This window comes from Suricata suricatta, chromosome 14 (genome assembly GCF_006229205.1).
Source record: "Suricata suricatta isolate VVHF042 chromosome 14, meerkat_22Aug2017_6uvM2_HiC, whole genome shotgun sequence".
NCBI classification, from domain to species: Eukaryota; Metazoa; Chordata; class Mammalia; order Carnivora; family Herpestidae; genus Suricata; species Suricata suricatta.
Window position 1 is genome coordinate 48,892,679 of NC_043713.1, and position 17,326 is coordinate 48,910,004.

Sequence of the window (17,326 nt, forward strand, 5' to 3'; positions counted from 1 at the left end):
GCCTGAGTCCATGACCATGAGATTTTATGAATGTGAGGGAGGATAGCAGAGGAAGGACTTCTGAGAAGGCAAGTTAGCTTCGATTCTTAACTATTCAGTAGAGTTAGGATGTATGTTTAATAGCAGATTTTAATATTTAGGAGTTGAGTAGTTGGGAACTAAGTACGGGCTGAAGGGGCGGTCAGCTGGGAGCGGTGGCCTGACAGTGGCCTAGTACCAATACAGTAACATCAGCCTGTGTAATCTCTAGACAGAGGTTATGTGTTCTCCGTGTTGAATGAATACACCGTCCTTTGTTCCGGAAGACAAAGGCTGGCAAAGAGAGAGACCGAGGGGCAGGGCTCAGAAGTTGTTTATAGTTAATGCATTTTAGTCTTTGTGTCATTTCTTTAAGATTTAAAAACAAATCTTTTTCTTCCTGGGAATCTGAAAACTACAAAAGAAATAGATATACTTAAAAAATTTTTTTTAATGTTTATTATTTTTTAGAAAGTGTGAGTGGGGGAGGGACAGAGAGAGAGGGAGACAAAAATCTGAAGCAGGCTCTAGGCTCAGAGCTGTCAGCACAAAGTCTGATGGTAGGGCTCGAACTCATGAACTGTGAGATCATGACCTGAGCTAAAGTCAGAGGCTTAACCGACTGAGCCACCCAGGCACCCCAAGGAGTATATCTACTTAAAAATACTCTGTGGTTTTGTGTTTGTATTAATCTGGAATTAATTATATTAACCTGTATTAAATATGTCACTGTTTTACTAAGCAGTGTTTGCTTTGTTTTTTAAGCCCTTAGAGATTTGTTTGATTCCATGGATAAAACATCTTCTAGTATTCCGCCTATTATCCTACTGCAGTTTTTGCACATGGCTTTCCCACAGTTTGCAGAGAAGGGTGAACAAGGACAGTATCTTCAACAGGTAAACAGGGCAAGGTTCTGGGGTTTTCATTTTGTAAGTGTAAAACCTAGTTGTTGTACACTTACCATAGTTATTTGAATTTCCAAATACACTCCAGTTATCAGTTTTCTCTGGTCCATACTATCATTATGTCTTGCCTGGAGTGGTCTGTTAATCATCTCGCTTCTGCTTTTGTCATCTGCAGTTTTTTTTCCACATAACCGTTAGAGTCCCTTGTAAACTGTAAATGGGATTATGTTGGTCCCTTGTTCATTGCTGCCTAGTGATTTTCTATCCTGGTCCTGAATAATCTCACTCCTGGCACCTCTCTGAGCTCACCATGGCTCCTCTCCCTCTTGCTTACTTGGCTCTCCTGTACACTGACCTCACTGCTATTTTTTAAAAAATTTTTCTATGCATTGCTATTTTTTAAAACTCCACATTATTCTCTTTCTGTAAGGTCTTTGGCTTTCAGATCAGTGCATGGCTTCTTCACCTCATTTAGGTCTTCTGGCTCAAATGTCAGGGCATCAGAGAGGCTTTCTTGACTGTCCTATTGAAATAGCACTCTTCCTTTCCCCTCATCACTTTCTGCTCCCATATTGCCTTTTTTTTCTTCATAACTCTTCTCTTAAGGTGAATTTATTGCATTTTATTTATATCTCCCTTGAGAACTTTTTCTGTTTTGGTCACTGCTGTGTTCATTCTTAGTGTCTCAAACAGTATTTAACATAAGGAGGAGCTCAGTGAACCTCTCTTGAATGAATGAATATTCTGGAATTCTTCATTGTTCTGAAGATCATATAATACCTCATTTAACTTAATATTTTTAAATTAAAAAAATAGCTTTCTTCCCCTTCCCTAAAGAAACAGTAATTCTTTTGGAAGGCTCTTAAAGATAAAACGCTGTCACAGCCGGGATTATTTACTGTGTCATTTGTAAATTACAGGATGCTAATGAATGTTGGATACAAATGATGCGAGTATTGCAACAGAAATTGGAAGCCATAGAAGATGATTCTGTTAAAGAGGTGATTGAAATATGTTTGTGCTGATAGACTTTCATTATACCTTGATTTCACCCCGCTCGTGGATTCCAAAGGCTTGAAATAAATTTGTCTTAATAGGTATACATGTACTTGAGTACTTTAAATTCTCAGTCTGTAGTTGGAATTTTTTTGTTCACAATTTGCATTTCACACTTGAATTCAGTGTATTTGTTAAACATAAGTGATATTATTGAGCATCTATAGTCTTTTAGTAATGTTTTTTGAACAGCAGAAGGATTTTACAGAAAGGGCTTATTGCATTTTGAAAAGGTTAAGTATGTATTTACTAAACATGGGAAGAAATATACATTAGTATCTATATAAAGTAAATTAGGAATTTTTGTTTTGATTTTTGCAGACAGATTCTTCATCTGCATCAGCAGTGACACCTTCTAAAAAGAAAAGTTTAATTGATCAGTTCTTCGGAGTTGAGTTTGAAACTACGTATCCTTATGAGCCAAGATTTGTAGAGATTGTACTCATAACTTACTAGAAGTGAATTGGTATCAGCAGCATTGCTGACTGATTGGAGTGGTGGGTGGGGTATGAAGAGAAATTCTTCAGAGGCTTTATGCCTGAAAAATATGATGTAACCTAGGAATTTGGAAAAATACAGTAGAGTAATCCTAATATTTAGGTAAGTGTATATTTTAAAAATACTCATTATTTTTTCTTAAGAATATCTTTAGGGGAGTCAACCTCATTAATTCACTTCATAGGGAATGAATTTTTAGTTGTATGAAATAATGCATCAGCCAAATTATAAACATGAAATTGAGCCAATAAAACATGAATTCTTGATTTAGAGAAGGTCTGTTTTCTAGGTCATGGGAAGAAACTTAAAGATTTCTGTTTATGTGTCCTAGTGTTAAAACCATTTTAAAACTGTATCAGTACCAAACATTTGTTTACAATTTATCCTGTTACATACTGGTTACTCATATTGTTGGTAAGTGAATGAAGCACTTTTAAGTATGTTGAAATGAATTTCCTTGGGAACCAAAATGTTTTAAATATCAGTGGATGATGCTATTAATTTTTTAAAATTCCACTCTAGTTAACATAGTGTTATATTAGTTTCAGGCATAAAATATAGCAATTCAGCAGTTCTTTTTTTTTTTTAATTTTTTTTATGTCTTTTATTTATTTTTGAGGGACAGAGAGAGACAGCGTGAGCAGGGGAGGGTCAGAGAGAGAGGGAGACACAGAATCTGAAGCAAGCTCCAGGCTCTGAGCTAGCTGTCAGCACAGAGCCCGACGTGGGGCTCGAACCCACAACCGTGAGATCATGACCTGAGCTGAAGCCGGCCACTCAACCGACTGAGCCACCCAGGCGCCCCATATTCAGCAGTTCTATACATTACTCAGTGCTCATTGTCCTATTTCACCCACCTCCCCTTTAGTAAGCATCAGTTTGTTCTCCATACCTAAGAGTCTGTTTCTTGGTATGTCTTTTTTTTTTTTGTTCACAATTTGTTTTGGTTCTTAAATTCCATATATGAGTGAAATCATATGTTATTTGTCTTCCTCTGACTGACTTATTTCGCTTAGCATAATACCCTAGATCCATCCATGTTGCAAATCTCAAGATTTCAGTCTTTTTTATGGCTGAATAATATTCTTGTGTGTGCGTGTGTGTGCGCGCGCGCACCTGTATACATACACAACACATCTTTATCCATTTATCCATCAGTTGGGCTGCCTCCATAATTTGGCTATTGTAAATCATGTAATAAACATGGGAGTGCATATGTCTTTGAATTAGGGTTTCCATATTCTGTGGATAAATACCTAGTAGTGGCATTCCTGGATCATATGGTGGTTCCATACTGTGTTACACCGTGGCTGCACCAGTATGCATTCCCACCAGCAGTGCCTGAGGGTTCCTTTTTCTCTACATCCTTGCCAACACTCTTGATTTTAGGCATTCTGACAGATGTAAGGTGATATTGTGGGTTTGATTTGCATTTCCCTGGTGATTAGTGATGTTGACCGTCTTTTCATGTGTTGGCTATCTGTGTATCTGCTTTTGAGAAATGTCTGTTTATGTCTTCTGCCCATTTTTAGTTGGATTATTATTTTTTTCGTGTTATATAATTTCTTCATATATTTTGGATACTAACCCTTTATTGAATATGTCATTTGCAAATATTAATGCTATTGCTTTTAATAGCATTAGGATAATTTATTATATTCAAGATTATATAACAAATTGAATGCTTGTTGGTATATTCCTTACCTTATTTCTCAAGCATGAAATGTACAGAATCTGAAGAAGAAGAAGTCACTAAAGGGAAGGAAAATCAGCTTCAGCTTAGCTGTTTTATCAATCAAGAAGTCAAGTATCTTTTTACAGGACTTAAATTGGTAAGCCCAGTTACAATTGCTCCTAATTAAAAATGGATTCTCTATTTGCAGATGCACCTATTTATAAATTTATTTTTACCTCCTAAGATCAATACTTGTGGTGCTCTTATGGTCATTTATAGACATGTTCCAGAGTGGCAAAAATTTTGAGTTGCTGGACAGTCTCACCTGAGGTCCAAAAAGGTGACGCTTTGCCTTCTTGTTTCAGCTCATGCTATCAGCAAGTCACCTTTTGCAGTAATTTTAGTGCCACTTTTTTTTTTTCATTTATGCTTTCTGTTGGTGATTTGCCTTTTAAAATGGCCTTGAGCCAAAGTGCAGAAGTGTTAGATAAGCCTTAAGAAGGCTTGATTTTGCTAGCTAAGCTTTGTTCAGGGATGAATTAGAGTGTAGTTGGCTGTGAAGATGATGTGAATGTGTCAACATGTTATCATTAAATGGAAACACACATGACCACAGGTTGTGTGTTGTGATAGGTTGACAAAAATGTTGTGCCAGAGGTTTGCAGGAGGCTGCTAGGGTATTATGAGGATGTATTAGTAATGATGAGTTATAAACTGGGATTGCACTATGCAAATCAGGCCATGTGGGGCCTCTGTCACTGCACCAACATTGCAGTTGAGGCCCCAGAATGTAAGTGACTTAGTTTGTGACAGAGCCAGGTCTAGAACTTAATACTGACATTATCCAGTTCTTACTCTTCCCCCATTTCCATATTACAGAATGAATTCTTTAATGAGAAGATTGATAAAAGTTTAATAGTTTTATTTGCTAACTTAGTACTTTGATTTGGATTGGGAAGTATGTATATGTCTTGAAGATAGGCAGTGAATTGAGGCAGGGATTACATTGGTAAACAAGATAATTTGTCATCACGGAGTTCCTGTCTACAGTTTTTGGAAAGATTGGTTAGGGGAGGGGTTGATAAATGTGGACCTAAGAGGCAAATAGAAAGTAATATTCTGTGAAGTTTATTTTAAAAACTTACAAATAAGCTAACCACTAAGAGTCCTATAATGAATCATGATGTGCAAGTTTCAAGGCATCAAATGATGAAGTATATAAAGGTAATTGGAGAGTGTAGAATGGAATGAAATGTTTGGGCAAGAACTCTCCAGGACGATATTTTTCTTCATAATTTTATAAAATTCTGGAAAAGCTAAATGTCCTTGGCTCTCTAGATGATAGTGGAATGGTGGTAATTGATACGGCTTGCCGGATGAATAACATCACACCAGATGTGCTTTCTCAAAAAGCATGTATTTAACAGATACTGTATTGTCTTGCCCATTTTTAAAATACTTCTAAAAACGTTTGTTTATTTATTTTGAGTCCGCGAGTGGGGGAGAGGCAGAGAGAGAGAGGGAGATAGAGAATCCCAAGCAGGTTCCACACTGCCAGCACAGATTCTGATGCAGGGCTCGAACCCATGAACCATGAGATCATGATCTGAGCCGAAATTTAAGAGTCGGACGCTTAACCAGTTGAACCATTCAGGCACTTGCCCCATGGTGCCCATGTTTTAGATGCTTTATTATCATTTGTTCTGATTATTCTAGCATAATTGGCTCCATATTTCTTTACTGTTTTTGCTGAAGAACAAATTTGATTAAATGTTAAGCTACATAGTAATTCCTTTTGTAATATCATTAGTACTTTTAAAAATTAAAAAATCATTTTATACAAGTAATATTTTTATAGTAAACATTAAAGTGTTTTAACTCAAATTTCTTATGTATTAAATGTTCTTATAAAGCAGAGCACACTAGTGATTTTTTTAATACGAGAAATAGTAGCTAATGTTTATTGAACATAGAATATATGCCAAATGGTTGTCCATGTTTTCTACACATAACAACTCATGTAATTCTAACTGCACTGTGATACATACATTACTGGTATCATTTCTATATGATGTGCAGAGAGGTAACTGCCTTGCTGAGTATAACATAGGCTGTAAGAAATGGAAAAGCAGACATGATGTTTAAGATATGTGGTAGTGGCTAAACGCTTTCCACATTTGTTAGATTAACAGGTTTTCTCTGTGATGACTTTTCTCATATTTAATAGTAATTGGTTCTGGAAGGCTTTTAAAACATACAGCATAAAGAACAAGGGTTTCCTGCAGTCTCTGAATTGTCCTCTGATGGGAGTATTCTGATGATATGTATGTAGACAGAAGCCATAAAAGCCTTTTTATGTTACACAAAATACAGTGTAAACTCAGAATATGATCCAACGTTTGGGTCACAATTTAAAAACTTCAAACATTACATTCTGAGGAATTCACACCTGTGTAAATTATTTGATGCCTTTTAAGAACTGAACTGAATCTAAAAAGCCTTCCTACATTGTCTTCATTCATATGATTTTTCAGCGGCATAAATTCATTGTCATATATTGTCTAAAAGAATTAAAAGTGTGATTCCAGGGCCACCTGGCTGGCTTAATCAGTAGTGCATGTGATTCTTGATCCTCAAGGTCATGAGTTCAAGCCCCACTTTGGGCATAGAACTTACTTAAAAAAAGTGTGATTCTACGTTGCAGAAAAATTTTTTTAAAACTAAAGATGTTTGGTCTTCTTCTATTATTTTTCTTTCTTTCTTTCTTTCTTTCTTTTTTTTTTTTTTAGCGACTTCAGGAAGAAATCACCAAACAGTCTCCGACATTGCAAAGAAATGCTTTATACATCAAATCTGTAAGTCGTGCATTCCTTTTGACACTGAATCCATTTTGATAAATGGTTTCCAGTTAATGTTACCCAGTCTTTGTTTTTACCAAACCAAAGAATTAAAAACTTGTGTGGTATTTGCATGTGATAGAATTTATTTTTTTCTTCTCAGTCCAAGATCAGCCGACTACCTGCTTACTTGACTATTCAGATGGTTCGGTTTTTTTATAAAGAGAAGGAATCTGTGAATGCTAAAGTTCTTAAGGTTAGTAATGAGCTTCAGTATAATAAAATATTGTAATTCTTCGATGGAAATCCCTAACTTACAGTAGATTTCTTTATTTCTTTAGGGATAAACTTTCTTCAAAATACTGTAAGGGAGGTTCTTAACATTAGATAAGTGGTTCTTAACTAACCAAGACTGTGTATTGGAATTATCTGCTGTTCCTTTTCTTTTAAATCCTACACATGCCTGACTTTCATCACTAGCACCCCCAGCCTTTGACTAAGTAGGCCCTGTGGTCTTAGAATTTTTCAGAAGATTTCCTGTTAATTCTGATGGACCCATAAACACTGGTCTAGAGCAGATCCTCAGCTCCATAGGTACTGACTCTGCAGGTCTGTGGGTTGAGAGTGTGGGTACGGGCTATTATAACACACTGCACTCTCTAGTACAGTAATTGTAATCTCTTTAGTAAGAGCCAGCCTTATGATATAGCCGTTTTGTGGACCTATAGCTCTGCTTCATATCCGTAGTCCTTGATCCTTGGAAGAGAGCTGAAATTCATGATACAATTTAAGATATACTTAGTGTTATATGTTAAGGTTAAATGTAGTTGGGAGTATTTACAAGTGTTAACTATATGTATTAGTATTGTTATTGCTATGTAAAGGGGTATTTCAAATTACAAAAAGTCATTAAGTGTGACCCCATGTATAAATTGATTTCCTTTGTTAGTTTTAGGTATCCATTATTTTCACAACAACTGATATAATGCTTTTGTTTTTGCTTTTTTTTCAAGTTAATTTTTATTTTTGAGAGAGAGAGCAAGAGCGTGCACAAGCCGGGGAGGGGCAGGGAGAGAGAGGAAGAAACAGAATCAAAGCAAGTTCCAGGCTCTGAGATGTCAGTGCAGAGCCTGATGTGGAGCTCAAATCCATGAATCATGAGATCATAACCTGAGCTGTAGTTGGATGCTTAACTGACTGAGCCATCCAGGTGCCCCTGATCTGATGTTTCTGAAATACTTCTTTTGTCATATAAATTTTGGTAACTCCTCTGTGGTTAATGTTAAGGGTGAGAATATTGGAAAAACAAAAAAAAAATTTTTTTTATTTTAAAAAGTTATGACCAGGGTGCCTGGCTGGCTCAACTGGTAGAGCATGTGACTCTTGATTTTAGGGTCCCACGTTCAAGCCCCAAGTTAGGTGTGGAGCCTATTTAAAAGAAAAAAATTAGGACCAGATTGAAAATCTGCACTGTGGTGCTTTCAGCTGCATAGATATCCAACTGGTTTTTATAAATTTTATTTTCAACTTCTTTTGAATTATGAAAGTACTATTTTAAAAGTATTATGGGTATTTTAAATAACTACCGTTATAAGTGTGTTTACACATTTTTCTTTTCGGTTTATATATAGGATGTTAAATTTCCTCTTATGTTGGATGTGTACGAACTATGTACACCAGAACTTCAGGAGAAAATGGTCTCTTTTCGATCAAAATTCAAGGATCTAGAAGATAAAAAAGTGAATCAGCAGCCAAAGACAGTAGGTTTATTTTAATCTTTAATCAGTGCTCAATAATTATTTTTACTGTTAATCTTAGTAAAAATGGATGAACCTGTATTTTATTTAGCACACAAAGTTTTGTGTATACTTTATGTAAGAAAAAGAACTCTAGTTATGGTATTATGGACCCTTTATAGTAGAATAAGCCCTAATATTTATTTTTCCTACTGTAATCTGTAGCTTAAATTTCTTTTATATTTATCTTCTCAAAGCACATCACATAACATCCCGCCTAGTATTTTTAGTGTATTTTATTGTTTTCCTTGTAAGTCACAGAGTTAGTTATCTCTAAGATGGAATTCATGTTGTAGAATATTGGCTCATTTTTGCCTACTGGGGCAACTAAATTGTATCTTTCAGTAAGTGGTGCTGGTGTGCCTGCCTTTAACTGCTAAGATCACAACCTTAGGAGACTGTATTTAATAAATTGTATTATTTTAGGTTTTGATAAGGTACAGCAGAACTGTGTGTTGGATTATTCTTTTTTTCCCATAATGAAAAAGATTTTTTCTGGTAACTACAGATATTTCCAGTGTGATCTTGTATATCAAGTCTAAAATTAAATTCTTCTGCAAATTATTGTATTTGTATTAAATGCTTTTATTTTTAAACATTAAGCTTCATTTTGAGATATTTGTAGAATCACATGCAGTTAAAAGAAATAATATTAAGAGCTCCAAATACCTTTTACCAAGTTTCCTTTGTGGTAACATCTTGCAAAAAACGGTAATACAATCTCACAACCTGGAAATTGATACAGTCTAAATGTAGTACATTTTCGTCAACCAAAGTTTCTGCATACTGCCCCCTTGTGGCCAAACCCACTTTCCCTTGGCTCCTACTTCCTCCTCAAATCCTGCCAACTGCTAACCTGTTTTCCATTTCTATAATTTTGTTATTTCAAGATCATTATTTAAATGAATCATATAGTATGTAACCTTTTGGGATTTTCTTTTCTCAGCATAATTCTTTGGAAATTAGCCCAGGTCATTTTGTAGAGCAGTACTTCCTGCTTTTTTGTTGTTGAATAGTGTTCCATGGTATGCATATACCACAGTTTACTTAACCATTCTGGGTTGTTTATTGTGAATAAACCTGCTATAAGCATTCATGTGCCAGTTTCAGTGTAAACGTAAATTTTCATTTCTCTAGGAATAAATACCCAGGAGCATAATTGCTAGATTGCATGGTTGTATATTTAGTTTTTAAAGAAACTTTCAAATGTTTTCCATAGACACTATACCATTTTAGATGCCCATGAACAGCATATGACTAATCCACTTTCTGCATTCTTGCCAGAATTTGGTGGTGTCACTATTCTTTATTTTACCATATGTATAGGTTTGCAGCAGTACCTCTTTGTGGTTTTTAATTTGCATTTTCCTAAGGGCTGATATTGAATAGGTCTTAATGTATTTATTTGCTATTTGTATTTCCTCTTTGGTGAAATGTTTATTCATGCCTTCTCATTTTCCAATTGTGCTATTTTTTACTTTTGAATTTTGAAGGTTTATATATAGGTGTGTGTGAGTGTGTGTGTATATGCATACGTTTTTAAAAGTGTTTTAATTTTTAAAAAATTTTTTATTATTTTTAAATTTTATTTTTGAGAGAGAGAGCATGAGCAGGGGAGGGTCAGAGAGAGGGGGAGACATAGAATCTGAAGACAGGCTCCAGGCTCTGAACTGTCAGCACAGAACCCGACGCGGGGCTCGAACCCACAAACCATGAGATCATGACCTGAGTCAAAGTCGGATGCTTACCAACTGAGCCACCTAGGCGCCCCTTAAAGTTTAAAAAAAAACATTTATTTATTTTCGAGAGAGGGAGAGACAGAATGTGAGTGGAGGAGGGGCGGAGAGAGGGAGACACAGAATCTGTGTACTGACAGCTCAGAGCCTGACACGGGGCTTGAACTCATGAACCGTGAGATTATGACCTGAGCCATGGCTTATAGTTGGGCAGAGGGTCTGTTACTTATACATACAAAATTATATATTGTTGAAGCATAGATTCTTTGGGTTTAGAGTTTTATGTTAACTCTATATCATTTTGGTTATTTGTAAGGTAGAATACATTTTGTTTTATATTGTCAGTAAATATTTCTGGAATATAATATAAATTTTATTTTCAGTATCATTATTTAAAGTTAAATTTTTTTTCTCCTCAGAGTGACAAAAAGAGTAGTCCCCAGAAAGAAGTTAAATATGAGCCTTTTTCTTTTGCTGATGGTAAGTGGAAATTTCAACTGAGTTATTGTGTGTGTATGTGTTGAAGGTAAAATTACTACATTGGCACTTAGTAATTTTTTCAGATAGTACACTTCAAAAAGAAAGTCAGATTCCTTAAAATGTACCTTAGACACAGTAAAAATCTTTGTGGCTTTAGTTCTTTGAATAATACCATACTTCTTAAATTATCTTTCATAAATCCTTAACATTGAACAGTAATACCTTCCTGAATTCTAATGATAAAGTAGTACTTCTCTAGACTAACCTTCAACTTCTTGCTTGCTACTTGGCTTGAGAAAACACATGTATGTTCATTGTCCAATATTTTTGGGTTTACATCTTTCTTTAGATATTGGCTCCAATAATTGTGGATACTATGACTTGCAAGCAGTGTTAACACATCAGGGAAGGTCTAGCTCTTCAGGCCATTATGTATCATGGGTAAAAAGGAAACAAGGTAAAGATTCGTTTTTGTTTTTGTTTTTTTTTTTTCAGTTGTTAACTATTTTAACAGTTTATTTAGTACAAATTTTATAACCCACTGGTTTTTTTTAAACTTTTTGGTTTCAGAACCCCTTTACTCTTAATTTTTGAAGTCCACAAAGAGCTTGTTTATGAAGATTCTCCTAATATTTACTGGGAAATTAATGAAGACTGACAGTAATAAAATAATGTATCATGTAAATAACCTAAAAATAACATTTTCCAAAGCAAAAAAATAGCAAGAGAAGTAGTATTGATTTGTTTTTGTAGGTCTGTTTTGTCTGGCTTAGTAGGAGACTGCTGGATCTTCATAACTATTTCTGCATTTTGTCTGTTGCTTTATCACACATCGTGTGACTCCTGGAAAATTCCAAAGCAAACCTGAGAGAATGAGGGCCAAAAAGGCAAATCATGCTTTAAGAGTATTACGAAAATAGTTGTGACGTTCATGGCATTGCTGAAAATGGTCTTGAACCTGAGTTATCCCTGGACTAAACTTGGAAAACTGTTAGTATGGTAGATGGAGTACTATGTGCCTAAAATTAGTAACTGTCTTGACACGACTGAGGAAACCACACAGGATGCTAACCCCCTCTTCTCTGTTCTGTAGATGAATGGATTAAGTTTGATGATGACAAGGTCAGCCTCGTGGCCCCCGAGGATATCTTGCGGCTTTCTGGTGGCGGAGACTGGCATATAGCTTATGTTCTGCTGTACGGGCCTCGCAGAGTTGAAATAATGGAAGAGGAAAGTGAACAGTAATTTTAGCTATTTATGTTTAGGTGTGAAATAAACGTTATTTGTTGATCATTTCTATAATCCAGAGCTTTAGAGGAAGCTCTTTGGTGGTTTTATGTGCGTCCCCTCATGTGGAACAAGAGAGTGGAAGCAGACCACTCTGTGGATCAGTCTAAAAAAATTACAGAATAAAGAAAATTGCCTTTGGACTGCGCTCCCCTGTATAAAGATTGCAGGAAGATATTTTTTAAAAAGCTTATTTCTTGCATTAATTTGTAAAAATTCTGATTTGAAATGCCTTTCAACCATTACCTTCTGTGATAAATCTTTTCTCCCTGCCTTTTCCAGCCCAGGATTCAGCAATCAGATGTTTATTGCACACCTATTGCTCTACTTCTGTTGTTGTCGTTGCATGGTTCAAACCACCGCTGATTTATAGCTGCCCATCCTTTGCCTTATCTAACAAAAATTTTGCCAGGAAGATAGAAAGGAAGTAAGTGTTTTTCTCATTGTGTTTCTCAGTGCTGCTGCCCACATCCCGTGGAAACATGGGTACAATCGAGTATTTGTCCAGCCTGTTGCTGGCTTTTCATGACTTTAAAATAAATTGTGATCAATAATAGTACATTTGATTATACATTTATTACTGTGTCTCTCTGATGTACTGTGGTTTGTATATTTAACTTTGCAATGGTTTTGTAGTAATCAACCTTAAGAAAAAAAACTGACAAGCACTCGTTGCTTTTTTTTTAGAAAATGAGGAGATTTAATAAAAAAAAAAAGGAGGGACTAACAGCTTCTGACCTCAAGTCTTTTGTCTACTGAGTGTTGAAGCTTGGGTTAAGTTTAGGTATATGTAATACTATAGTTTCTGCAGATGGTTAGTCTTACTTTGCTGTTAAGCATTCATTTAAAAAAAACTTTTTTTGCCTCCTCACATTATATTCTGTTCAAAAGAAATATGAAGTTGTAAAAGTAATGGAGTTCTTTGGATGCTGAATGCAGTGACCCTCATTGCTTTTTTCCTTGGCTCAGTTTATGTTTGTACTTTCATCTATTCCCAAAATCTTAATGTCTGTCTCAGAATTTAATAGCAGTGACTTTTAAAGTGATGGTAAAAATACCAAGAGAATGTGGTGTTTCGGTATGGTAGGTTTCTTACCTTTTAACACATTTAATTAGTTCATCTTTAAGAGCCTTGATTGCTAGATCAAGGATCAAAAATTAGCAAATTTGTCTCTGATTTTGAGTTCGATATGTAAAATGAAGTTTGGGTGATTTATCATGAAATCTCCAATCTTATGCTGTCTTAATGCTCTGCTGAGTACAGCACCAGTAATTAATAGTTTTCTAGAGAATAATGGCCATTTTCGTCTCAACTTTGAACAATGTGATAAAATCAGATGGATAGGTTTCCCTGAAATGCTTATTTTATCCCCTATTTGTAAATAGCTTCTTCAGCTAAATGGTAATTATTGACAGTCCTTATTCCCTTTGCCTTGGAGGAGGGTGCAGAATAGAATGGGGAGGAGGAGACTGTAGCCATGAGGCTTGTGAGTGCAGTTTTTATTCTCTTACTTGGTCTGAACAATTTTAAGGACATAAATTCAGAAATCAGAATTCTAATTGCTAATTTGCAGGATGCTGCAGCTACTACATCATGAGGTAGGTTTAGAACAAAGTATGTCTTGCATGGAGTTAGGATTTTAAAATTATAATTCCTTGTTATAAAAATTAATTTCATATTATTTGATCCAAATAAGCATTATTCCAAAGATTTTTTCTAAGTCTAAGAAACTGGGACTTCTATGAGTGTTTCAGTAAGGCTGTTGTAGAGTTCAGCCTTGCACGGCAGGTCTTTGAGAAGGGAGAGCAGACCAGACGACGTCTGGGTCCTGGGCGTGCCTTGTTAGCTGTGCCGCGAGCACCAGGCCCTTTCAGTGTGGCAGCTGTGCCGGATCGCTGTCGGACTCGCTAGGGACGGGAAGCCCAAGCACGAGTAGTTGTGGTGCAGTAAGCACTGCTTAGTCACTTTCAGGATTCAAAACAAATGATCAGTGATGCCCTGATGCTTATGTGGGAAATCCTTACTAGATGGTACTATTTCCAGCCATTACTACATAGTGCTCTGACGATTATAGATTACACATCTTGAACTTCAAAACAGTCCCAGAAATATAAATCTCGATTGTAAGGACTTAAGAGGTTAAATAATTTTTGTAAAGCTAAAAAGACTAGGTTTTAGACTCTGCCTTATTTCTTTTAAATTTGGAGGTTGGCAAACGCTTTCTGTAACGGGTGGGGTGGATGATAAATATTTTAGGTTTTGCAGGCCATCATCTTTGTTGTGGGTACTTAACTCTGTTGTAGCATTAAAGGAGCCACGGGGATACTTAAAGGAATCAGCAGGGATGTGTGCTGATGCGGTTTTACTTGTAAAAACAGGTAGAAAATGGACCCTTGTTTGTTGATCCTCGTTTTAAAGCACAAATGACTGAGACTAGAGCAGGCATACAGGGCTTCACAGAGTCATTCTGGGATTTTTCACAACAGCATGTTAAATTTTGCAACTACTACTGGCATGCAGGAAACTAATTTGGCATAGTATGTCTTAGGAAACACCATGCTCCCTAAATAGTGCTTATTGACTTCATTATAAATATGTAACAAAAATATTTGACCTTGAGGTCACTTTATTTTGGCCATTTTCCCAACGTATTCCCTTCTGAAACCCTGAGGTCAGTTATCAAGAGCCAATGTGTTCTCTTGTTCTTGGAGCACCAGCCAAACTGTACAACTGTTACAAAAATGTTTATTGTTTACCAAAACCATTGGACCTCTTATCAAATGCTGCTTGGTAACAAAATCTTAATCACAGTTTTAATAAAAAAAAAAAAAGAAGCTAACTATTTGTCTCATTGTCATTAGTTAGACTTTCTGCAAGGTCACCTAATCCGGACTTATTCAGTGCATTCATCAGATTCTCGGGTGTCGCGTGTACTCCCTCTTGATCTTGCCAGGCGACTAGTAGCTGCTTAGCTCTCATCTTCATGTCCTCACTGTCACACTCAATCTGTCTAATTTCTGAGTCTTTCATTTCCAAGTAGGGAGCCAGGATCTTCCATTGTTCGCCCAGCTTGTTAGCAAATACTTCTATTTGTTCCCCTGTCACAGGTTTGTCCCGCCGAACATCAGGGCCTAGAAAACACAGGAAATGTAAATTATGTACAAAGTATACAACAGAACTGGGAAGAATATGGGGCCACTGAAATATTAATCACCTTTCATAAGCTTTAGTAAAAACAATTCCTTTCTATATTTTCCGTGGTTTGAATATCGTTCTTAGTAATTACTAAGAAATCAACACATTTTAAAAAATTTTATAGAGAGGGACAGAGACAGAGGACAAGTAGGGGAGAGGGGAAGAGAGAGAATCTCAAGCAGTCTTCAGGTTCAGTGTGTCAGGCTCCACGCTAACATGGAGCTCGATCCCATGACCCCTAGGATCCTGACTTGAGCCTAATTCAAGAGTCAACTGAGCCACCCAGGCACCCTCAATACTTCTTTTAAAGCTAAAGCTGTTGTCTCTCTTGTAATTATGAAGGCCTCCCCTGAAGCCCCCTTGTAACCCCACCCCCGTCAAAACTAACAGGTATGGGTCACCTTCAAATATAAGTACTTTCCATCACCTCCACATTTTATTGCATAAAATGTAATATTTTAATTACAAGCTGTCAAGCAATGCTTAAAGTTCCTCAGTATAAGAAACAGCTGAGAGATAAATGGTAGAAGTTGAGAAGTAGATCAAATAACATACCTCTCAACAAAGAACCCCAATCTTTTCCAATTTTGTAAAATAGCCAAGAAAATTCAGTTCTTACTTTCATTTTCCTTCAGTAAAGCATCATTGTCTTCCTCATCTTCATCCTCACCTGTTTTTATTTCTTCAGAAGGAGGCTAAAAGGAGGAAAAATAATGTTTAAAAGAATGCTGACTTGTAAAATAACTGCCCATACTTTCAGGTTAGACAGGAGTGGTTGAGATGCCAAATAGAGGAGCCAGAACTTTATCCTTGAGTGTGTTAAATGGGACTGGCAGGTGAGGATCACAAATGGGGTGGTGCCAACGTGGAGTGGACGGTAAGGTCTGAGAATTGGGAAGACGCCCCCTGTCCCCAAGCTGGGAAGAGGGAAGCCAGCACAGAGTACAATGACTTGCAGGTATCTTACACAGGTAACAACGGGCTGGGGAAAACCAGGGGAGCAACCATACTCTGGGTAGTTTTCAGTATAGTTGTTACTACATTGTAGTAATGCAATGAGAAAATGATTAGAAAAGAGAACAGAGTAGAAAGGCCACAATACCTACTGCTACCCTCCAATCCTGTTTACCATTGCACTGTCTTTTATCAAACAGGAAAAATATGTCTAATTTACAGGTGGGATAATTATTTAACCAAAGTACTGTGGACTTTAACAGTTTTTTTATGTAGCATGTAATTTAAGATGCTCCTCAACTTACGTACTTCCTATAAATGTATACTCAAATGCATTTTTCCTTATTCTAGAACACGGAGGTTGGTTTGTAGTTTTTTTTCCATATGATAAACTAAATTCAGCTTCTTTGTTCAAATAGTGGTAATTGTTTTAGATAACATCACCTAAAGAATATGAAAAAATGATCTATATTACTTACCGGTAGTTCCTTTGCTAGCTTTATTACCATGTTTTCAAGGTACTCTGGCAAACTTTTAAACTGCTGGTTGGTTGGCTGGAAGAAGTGAGGGCTTCTGCGTGCCAGCAGTCTCAGGGCTCTCCAGCCATAATTGGAGTTGTTCACAGCCCTACGAAGAGAGATGGCCATCTTGTAATTCATGCTGTATTGCTATAGGCCTTCTAGTTAATGTCACTTACCATGTGAAATTCTAAACTCTAAGTAGCTGAAGGCACCATTCTTTTCATTCTGATTTTATTCCTAAAGAACTTACCAGTATGCAGTTCATTAGTAACACTAGAAGCCAGCGGAATCTGATGAGACAGGTTCATATACAGTGAACACTTTTATACACATTTTACTTAATCATAAGTCAGTTTGTATAGTACTA

The 17,326-nt window shown here is 36.3% G+C and overlaps 2 protein-coding genes across 3 annotated transcripts in view; one reads left to right on the forward strand and one right to left on the reverse strand.

Annotated features, from left to right (window-relative positions):
• USP14 (ubiquitin specific peptidase 14) overlaps positions 1-15,044 on the forward strand; it is a 47,148-nt gene extending 32,104 nt beyond the window's left edge. Inside the window, exons 7-16 of the mRNA XM_029922969.1 lie at positions 784-914; positions 1,844-1,924; positions 2,301-2,386; positions 4,195-4,309; positions 6,942-7,007; positions 7,153-7,245; positions 8,621-8,749; positions 10,941-11,001; positions 11,351-11,458; positions 12,095-15,044. Coding sequence (XP_029778829.1) covers positions 784-914; positions 1,844-1,924; positions 2,301-2,386; positions 4,195-4,309; positions 6,942-7,007; positions 7,153-7,245; positions 8,621-8,749; positions 10,941-11,001; positions 11,351-11,458; positions 12,095-12,246 — 1,022 coding nt within the window. The 3' untranslated portion in view covers positions 12,247-15,044. The remainder of the gene's footprint in view (positions 1-783; positions 915-1,843; positions 1,925-2,300; positions 2,387-4,194; positions 4,310-6,941; positions 7,008-7,152; positions 7,246-8,620; positions 8,750-10,940; positions 11,002-11,350; positions 11,459-12,094) is intronic.
• Positions 15,015-17,326, reverse strand: part of THOC1 (THO complex 1) — a 52,884-nt gene continuing 50,572 nt past the window's right edge. For both annotated transcript variants that reach the window (XM_029922968.1, XM_029922967.1), the window contains 3 exons: positions 16,918-17,065; positions 16,104-16,179; positions 15,015-15,420 (listed from right to left, as the gene is read on the reverse strand). In XM_029922968.1, coding sequence (XP_029778828.1) covers positions 15,125-15,420; positions 16,104-16,179; positions 16,918-17,065 — 520 coding nt within the window. In that variant the 3' untranslated portion in view covers positions 15,015-15,124. The remainder of the gene's footprint in view (positions 15,421-16,103; positions 16,180-16,917; positions 17,066-17,326) is intronic.